General features: G+C 61.1%; 1 protein-coding gene across 5 annotated transcripts; it reads left to right on the top strand.

Annotated features, from left to right (window-relative positions):
* The first annotated feature begins 614 nt into the window (after positions 1-614).
* TMEM80 (transmembrane protein 80) lies at positions 615-7,029 on the top strand. Of its 5 annotated transcripts, none has more exons than XM_047691486.1 (5): positions 615-732; positions 3,476-3,495; positions 4,261-4,354; positions 4,449-4,541; positions 4,671-5,566. In XM_047691486.1, exons 1-5 carry the CDS (start codon positions 714-716, stop codon positions 4,925-4,927), a joined length of 483 nt encoding a protein of 160 aa, XP_047547442.1. In that variant the 5' UTR covers positions 615-713; the 3' UTR covers positions 4,928-5,566. The 5 variants fall into 5 exon arrangements, with proteins under 5 accessions (XP_047547442.1, XP_047547444.1, XP_047547441.1 ...); XM_047691488.1 differs by lacking the exons at positions 615-732; positions 4,671-5,566 and adding exons at positions 3,884-3,888; positions 6,152-7,029 and having other exon boundaries at positions 3,014-3,647; positions 4,282-4,354; XM_047691485.1 differs by lacking the exons at positions 615-732; positions 4,671-5,566 and adding an exon at positions 6,152-7,029 and having other exon boundaries at positions 3,014-3,495.
* Positions 7,030-8,572: the final 1,543 nt, after the last annotated feature.

The following is an 8,572-nucleotide window of genomic DNA, read 5'->3' as shown; positions in this document are numbered from 1 at the left end:
AAGGCCGGGACGGAGCCCGAAGCGCGCCGCGAGAGCAGAGCTGCCCGAGCAGAGCCGAGGCCGCCCGAAGCTGCCAGCCGGGCCGAGCCTGGCCGAAGCCGCCCGCCCTGCCGAGCCGAGGCCGCCCGAACAGGGGCCGAACCGGCACGAAGCGGCCCAGTCGAGCCCTGCCGACGGCCAAGAGTCCGGAACCGAGGACGGCCGAAGCGGCCCGAAGCGCGGAGCCGAGTCTGTCCGAATTGGCCCGAGGCGGCACGAGGACTTCCGAGCGGCTCTGCGCTACCCCAACTCGGCGCCTAGGAGGCCTGCGCCACCCGCCGTCCCCCGCAACGGGGTAGCAGACTACGGGGCCGAATCCTGCCGGCCTCCGACGCGGCGCGCCCGGGCCCAAAGAACCTTTCGCCGCAGGCTCCGCTCGCCCCCGCCGCGAGCGGGAGCCGAGTCCGTCCGAGGGGGAGTCGAACAGAGCCGAACCGTGCCGAGCCCGGATACGCCCGAGCCTCGGCTCTCCGCCTCCTCTTGTACGAAAGTGCCCGAGCGCTGCCGGACGGGTTTAACCGGCCTCGGCCGCGGATCGGAATCAACTCCCGAAGTGCGGCGCGGTCGGGCCCCTTCGGGAGCAGAAGCGAAAATGGCCGAAGGGACGCGAATAGCGCGGAGCCGAGAGACTGCTGGGATCGCGGAGGACTCGGCGGGCGGGGCCGGGCGGCAAGATGGCTGCCGGAGGGCAAGGTGAGGGCCCGGGGAGGGCGCTTGGGGAGCCGCCGGGGGCCCCGGGGCGGGACGCGACGGTCTCGGGACAGCGCAGCGCCCGTAGGCCCGTGGCTTGGGCTGGGGGCCCGGGCGGGCGGGGGCGGAGGTCATCTCAGGAAGCGGGGGTTGGTCGGGTCTGGTTCTTTCTGGTGATGGAAAGACGGACCGGACTGAGGCGGCTCCAGCGGTTGCGGTTCGGCGGTCTTGAGTGTCTCGGCGAGGTGCAGCCCCGGCCCTTCGGGCGCCTCTTGCCCTCCTGTGGCCGGCGCCCCGCTCGGCGCAGACACCCGGCTGTGCACGGCCCTGGGGGGCTGCGGGGGTCGTCCCCCGCCGCCGGCCCTGGGGGAGACCAGTCTCCCGCCGTGGACCCCGCCGGCTGGGGCAGCTGCTTGCTCCAGAGAGGGAGGGGGCACCGTGGGCCTTGAGGCCGGGCAAGAGCTTGTCAGCGCCGGGGGCGGGGGGGCACCCTGTCGCAGTCGCCAGCAGCTTTGTGTCCAGGACAGAGTGCTGGGCAACGTGGCAAGCCCCTGTTGGAAAGCTGGGCACGGCTGTCCCCCACGTCGGCGGTGGGAGCTCACAAGCCGGTGGGCATTGCTCCTGCCGGTGCAGGTTCTGCTCGCGCCACCAGGGTCCCCGCGGGCACTGTGTCCCTTGCAGCACCCAGCTGTCCGCACGCGGGACAGCTCTTGTGTGCACACCTGTGCCCTGAGAAGAACGTGCGGGAGTGGAAGGCGGCTGTGTTACTGGGCCTCCGGGTTCGTCTGGGTGGGCTCCCACTCTGGACCCAAAGCCGCCTTTCCCAGCCTCTGCCCTGCCCGGAAATTTCTGGCTGGAGGGCGGAGAGGAGGGCGGAGCCGAGGTGCCTGTGGTCTGGGCTTTACGCAGAGCCCCAGCCCCAGCCCCCACCCCGCTCCGCTGCAGACCGCCAGGCCTGTGTGGAAGTTCACTGGCAATGAGGTGCGTCTGCTCTTGGGGAAAGGAAGTCACACGGGGTCTCTGCAGCGGCCTCTCACCGCAGGGGCAGCGTTTGCTCCCTTCCCTTCCGCGGGAACTTGCACCTGTTGGCGGCCTCTTGTTAGAGTAACTCACTGACGGGACGCGGCGGCTGCTGAAAGCGGGCGCTGTCCTTAGGCCGAGCTCCTGTAGGTCTGAAACCCGTAGACCAGCCAATCTGATTGTAGCCACCTTTTTTTTTTTTAAAGATTTTATTTATTTATTTGTCAGAGAGAGAGAGAGCACAAGCAGGCAGAGTGGCAGGCAGAGGCAGAGAGAGAAGCAGGCTCCCCGCTGAGGAAGGAGCCCGATGCGGGACTCGATCCCAGGACCCTGGGATCATGACCTGAGCCGAAGGCAGCGGCTTAACCCGCTGAGCCACCCAGGTGCCCAGATTGTAGCCACCTTTAATGTCGATTATTTAAACCCGGGATCGTGTAAGGCTTTTATGCCACGTTTTTCCCCTGAGCCCCCGCGGTTCCGGTCTGTGACCATGGCTGGCAGGTAGATTTGAAGCATCTGAAGCCAGCCTTCAAGAGAAGAATCAAAAGGGAGGAAAACCCCAGTTAATGCGAAACCCACCCAAATAACGGCCAGTATGGAGGCAGCCGCATTTCGCTAGGGCCTGGAGAAGAACAGATTGGGTGTCAGGAGCTCACTGCCTGTAACGCAATCCAGGTGTGTAGAGGCTCCCGCCCGCTTCCGGCTCCCCGCACGTGCTGCCTCCTGCGCGCTGAGCTCAGAGTCTCGGGGGCGGGTTCCCCTGCTGACCCGTAGAAGGCCGCTGCCCATGCGAGACTCCAGAAGGCCGGAATCTGTTTTGATGTCCCCCACAAACACTCACCAAGGCTGAGCGTCTCTCCCTGCCCTCTTGGGGGTTAAGGGAAAGTGGAACTGGAGAGAAGACCAGACAGATTGGTTCCCATCACTGTCCTACTTGCTGCTTGGCGGTGTGGCTCAAGTCTCCTTCTATAGGGTCTGTTGCCCAAATTCTAAGTTATCACTGATGTTACTACATGTCACAAATGTGCCACTAGTGTGAGCCTCTTGAGACAGGAAGTCTGCCCCAAGAGACATTCAAGCAGAGGCTTAGCCAAAGATGCTTGCGACTCAGCAGCTCTGGTTCTGAAGACCATTTCGCGGGGAGAGAAGCCGTCATCGTCGTAAGATGAGGGGAAACGCGTACCTGCTGTGAGGTGGGAGAAAGTCTGAGACGCACTTGAAAGAAACTGGATTGCTGCTGTAGGAAATTACTATTTGGGTGAGATTTGGGACAATATATAAAACTCTAGGGGAAAGAAAGTATCATCAATCACCCCCCTAAAAAAAGATTTGTATCCTGAATGAGAGAAGGTTCTCCTCGAATTCCATCCCCGTGGTAAATGTGCGGAAGCAGAGAGGATGAGTAAAGCTGTGTCTGCCGGTGCCCGCGCCTTTTCCTTCCCTGGCAGCGCAGCAGAATTCTGCCTTTCCTGGCTGGAGGCGCCACTGAGGTCCTGAGCTCTCTCCCAGCCTCAGGTTCTGAGCGGCAGAGGGCAGACCCTCCTCGGAGGGACAGATGCAGGGGTGACAACAAGGGAGCTAGCTACGGGCCCAGATAAAGGTGGCTTCTTTCTGTAAATACAGGAGAAAAGAATGAAGCCGGGATCCTCCAACAGTGCCGGAAATGGCCCAGGTAGGCACCGGGTTGGACCTGCGGCCTCACGTACTGATACGCTTTCTTTTCCAGGGAGGGCTTCCTCTGCGGTGGTATCCTTCTGCTGTGTCCCTGTGTCCCTCAGCTGGCCACAGGCCCAGGCATCCCCAGGACGGCACCCGAGAGCTAGTTTGCTGGACACATGAAGGCGGCTTTGAGTTCCAGCTTTCTGTTCTTTTAAACCCCACACACACCCTTTCTCTAAGTTCTGGTAGAAACTCTACTCTTAGATGGAATTGAATGGGTGGCTCAGTTGGTTAAATGGGAGGGACATTCATGAACAGATTCAGAGAGTCCATGACACTTCAGTGGGACAGGCTGGCTCCCCTGCGCAATGGGTGGGTGGCTGCCTGCCTGCCTCCGACCAGGACCCTCCCAACCCCAGGGCAAGACAGTGAAGGCCCCTCCCTTTGAACATTTTTACCATAAACAAAGTGGTAGGGTTGGTATATCTTTAACAGCACAAAAAAAGAATATATTTTCTTTAAAGAAAATGAAAAAAAAAAGTCATTTTTTTCTATCTAGTAACCTGGGCCACAGTCAGGGTGATGCCCCCAAGGAAACCTGGTGTTCCAAGGCCATCCTGCCTGCAGTTACCAGGGACAGACGCAGCCCTCCTGTTCCAGGCTAGGACACTTCCTGTGACACCAGAGGAGACGGGTGGAAGCCCCCTGCTCCGCCCCAGGCAGGGATCCAGCGGCCAGGTCCCCGTGGCCACCTGCAGGTGCGGCTCTGGAGACCTGGCGGGGTGTGCCCCCTGGGGTGGACACACGGGCAGGGCCCGTCTCTAGGCCCGTGAGTCCTTAACCGCTGGCCAGCTCTCGTCCGTCTCTCTGCAGCTGCTGCTCTACCTGAGTGGGGCCTACTGTGCCCTGTATTTTCTAGCTACGCTCCTGATGATGATGTATAAAAGTGAGTCTTCACCTCAGAGGCCCACGGGAGGGGTCCTTGCTGCTCCCCGCCCCTGCGTAACTGGAGTTCTGCTCTGTTGCCCGCTGTTCTGTAGGTCAGGTTTTCAGTTATCCTCATCCTTACTTGGTCCTCGACCTGACTCTGCTGCTTCTGATGGGGATTTTGGAAGTGACTCGGCTGTATCTTGGTGAGTTGCTGGAGACCGTAGAGTGCAGAGGGCCACAGAATTCCTTGCTTCCGGGCCAGGAACCCTTTATGACGTCCATCCTTTATCACGTGCTTCCTAGAGCCGACCACTCAGCCACTCGCTTTGCAGGCCTCCCCTTACGATGTCACGAAGCATTGGTTGGCTTATTCAGGACAACTCTGGCAGCGGCCTTGGGAGAGCAGCTTCCACTGGAAGCCTGTCCTGATAAGCCGCAGGGGGACGCACAGGGCCGAGAGCCCCAAAATATTCACCTCATCTCCTTCCTTCCCCTCCCATTGGCCTCAGCAGTCTGGAGAAGGATCTGGAGTGTTCTGCCGAGTCCCCAACAGGCCAGCGGAGCCTGGAGATGTGGGAGGGCTCCCTGAGCCCCCTCAGTCCAGCTCCAGGGCCATGCAGGGGCCCTCAGGCAGCCCCGTTTCAGTTCTCTAACAGCGTGAGCTTTGCCCTGTAGCCCAGCCCAGCCAGCGCTCAGCACACAGGGTGCAGGCTTCCAGCCCCCTCTTCCGCCTCTGGCCAACTCACAGGCACACACATGCCAGCACATCTGTGTTCCACGATGGGATCGTACATGCGTGTTCCACGAATACGTCTGGGAAACACTCCCTCCATTGGAAGAGCTGGTAGAGCCGATGACAGCTGGCGCTCCCAGGCCCCTTGCACACGCACACCAGTGACGCCCAGTCAGTAGCGAGGAAGTGGGTGCACGCCCTTGTCGGCAGAGCCTCAGGACTCTTCAGGGGACAGGAGCAAGTCTCCTGGGCCATCATGCTGGGCATGCGGGGCTATCAGTGTCCGCTGTCACAGACGAGCCCACGCACCTGGGAGGGAGGCGGATGGTGCTGGACCCCTGGGTCCGCCACAGCAGCCAGGGATCAGCGTTTCCTGTGATCGAGCCATTTGTCTGTAAAATACTCACTTTTGCTTTGGTTTGATTTTTTACAGGCGTACCTGGCATTTTCCAGAGCTGGCCTTAGCCCAGAGTAAAATATTTTTGGAAAAAAAAATTTTTTTAAGATTTTATTTATTTATTTGGCAGACAGAGATCCCAAGTGGGCAGAGAGGCAGGCAGAGAGAGAGGGGGAAGCAAGCCCCTGCTGAGCAGAGAGCCCCATGCGGGGCTCGATCCCAGGACCCTGGGATCATGACCTGAGCCGAAGGCAGAGGCTTAACCCACTGAGCCACCCAGGCTCCCCAATTTTTGGAAGTTTTTAAACAAAAACTTCTCAATCCATTTGGAATTAGGACGAGGTATCAGAATGCAACTGGGATCGTCTTTAGAAAAGGAAATGCCTTCTCCCACCCCCACAACTGACCCAGAGGCTGAGATTCAAATGTTATCTGGCGACTGGTTTTTACCCTCTCTAGGGAGAACACACCCTTTGTCACACTTTGCTTTCCGACGATTCATGAGTGATGTGGCCCCAACAGGACCTTTGACCTGAGGTCCTCAGCCCTGCTTCCAGAGGGCCGTGCTGGTGACAAGCCTGCACTTAGCCTCCCTACCGCCTCACAGCCCTCCTGGGCACACACGGGTCAGAGTAGGTGTCCCTGAGCCCAGCGCCCACTCACCCGTCTGCTCTGCTCTCCAGGCACCAAGGGCAACCTGACGGAGGCTGAGGTGCCGCTGGCCATCAGCCTGGTACTTACCGCAGGCGGCGCCCTGCTGTCCACCTACTTCCTGCTCTGGCAGACGCTGGTGCTGTGGGCAGACTGCGTCCTCAGCACCACACTCCTGGCGCTGCATGGCCTGGAGGCCGTCCTGCAGCTGGTGGCCATTGCTGCCTTCGTCAGCTAGGCAGGCGGTGCCTGGCATCCCCCACCCTGCGTGGGACACCCCTGGACAGAAGCCACGTCCTGGGTGCCCGGCGATGCCTGGTGGCCCCTCGGCTGCGCCAACCTGCTTGCGCCAAGGGGAGTGGCTGAGGACAGTGCACGTTTGCACACAATTGCTGGGATTCCGCGCTTTCCACACTGGTCCCCCTGGAGCTACAGGGTGGTGTGGGGAGCCCAGGACCGTGGCCCACAGCAGGCCAAGCCCAGGGCGAGGGTACACCGGCGCTGCAACAGAAAGAAAAATGCCTGGGAGCCAGCAAGCTCTGGTGTTTGGGGGCATTTGTGCAGTGGCGGCCCCTTCCCTCTGGGACTTCTGCAGGGATGTGGTCTAAAGCCCCAGCACAGGGGAGGGAGGCAGGGAACGGGTGAGTGACAGAGAACAGCCTGCCACTGCCCTGGGCAGGGGTTTCGGGGCTCCAGTCCAGGACTCAGTCAGAGAAGCGTCAGGGGTGCGCACTGTGCTGGCTGTGTCCGCAGACCAGAAGGGCTCCTGGAAGGACTCTGAGTTCAGGTTCCCCAGTAACTTGCCTTCGTTTGCATCGCGCCCTGTCCGCATTCGGAATAACTGTTTGAACATCGAGACCGTTTCTCTTGGCCATGTTGTCGAATAAAGGAACGTGTGTAGCTGCCTGCATTTCTCCTAAGACCGCCCGCCTCTTCCAGGCTTCTCTCTCGGTACAGAAGCACACCCCGCCCAGGCCTCACCCAGAAACCCAGGGAGCAGTGCTTCCCCCGGAAAGCAGCAAAGCCGGGCGTCAGGGCCGGTCCCGGACCTCCACAGAGACCGGCTTTCAGCAGAGGGGTAGCAGCAGCCCCCTCCGTCTTCTTGTCCTTCTCAGGGGCAAGTGGGAGCGGGAGCTCTCCCCTCCGCTGGCTTTGGCTCTGGTCCAGTGCGCATCTGTGGCCCCAGGGGCCGCATGTGGGCGCCCTCGTGCTCACCTGCTGCTCAGGTGTTCAGCAGAGCTACCTGCCTCTGGCGCCATGGCATCCCCCAGGGGACTTGGGAAGATGGGACCGGTGCACTTGCTCCGTGGAAAATGCTCAGCCAGCTCCCGGGCAGATCTGGCAGCATGACACTTGTGGTCTTAAGCGTTCATGATCTCTTGCCCAAGGATTGAGGCCAGGACCTGACACCCCTATTGCTTTGGCCACACAGAGGGGGCAGTCACCTGTCCTCAGAGAACACCATGGCTCCAGGTGGCTCCAGAGGCCCCCTGCTGCCTCCCAGTCTGATGACAGGGACTTTAATTTCAGAAACGCAGTGCTGCCCACCTTTGCTGCTCCCTTCTGTGCGTGCCTGCCCGCCCGGGCTCAGGCTCCAGGCAGGACAAGGGCAGGCCTGTGCCTTCTCTGTGTGCTCAGCAGGGTAGGGGAGAGATCCAGGAAGCCAGGGCTTGCCAGGGCTCAGGGGCAGCACGGGACCGGAGAGGAAGGCCACTTCCTGCACCACTCCCAGAGCTCACCTGTGAGGCCTCAGACCGCTGGAGGGGAGACCCGCCCCGGGACTGAGGAGGGGGAGCTCCATTCCCCCAGGGAGTTCCCCAGGAAGTGCTCTGTGTCAGCCACGGTAAACAAAGGCCTGCTGCCCTTGGGACCCTGCCTCCCGATGCCCCCTTTTCCACCCCCACCCCAGGAACAGTAGCCAGACCTTTGGGTCTTTGCACAAGTCTCGGGGTGCCCACCACTGCCTGGACTTGCCGTCTGCCCTTTCTCTCCTTCCTCCCTGGCCAGCTGGCTGAGACGGGGGAGTCGGATTGGAAGAAGGATACCTACTCCCTGCCCCACCCCTCGCTGTGGGCAGGGGGTGGGGCCTAGGCCTAAGGAGGGAGCCCCAGCCTGGAGTGCCCTCCCATACCTGTTCTCCGCCCTGGCAGTACTGAACAAACAGCCTAGGCCGCAGGCATCCCCACCCTCCCATCAGACACCCCATCCCTCTGGGGGTTGCCCATGCTGGACTGGGGCAACACAGAAAGACTAGGCTTTCCTGGATTGTGGAGGAGAAACCTCTCCTGCCTGGGGTGCTGGGAGCTCAGGGCTCCCGGGTCTCTGGCCTCTGATCCTGCCTGTGACACCCACTCACAATGAAGCCTGACGCTAGCCCTCCCCCAGAGCTGATTCTGCCCTGGGGCCTGGCGCCCAGGGTAGGCCCCTCTCTCTGCTGCTGCAGTTGAGGCTTG

This window comes from Lutra lutra, chromosome 10, assembly GCF_902655055.1.
Source record: "Lutra lutra chromosome 10, mLutLut1.2, whole genome shotgun sequence".
Classification (NCBI taxonomy): Eukaryota; Metazoa; Chordata; class Mammalia; order Carnivora; family Mustelidae; genus Lutra; species Lutra lutra.
This window is presented reverse-complemented; position numbering and strand designations above follow the sequence as displayed.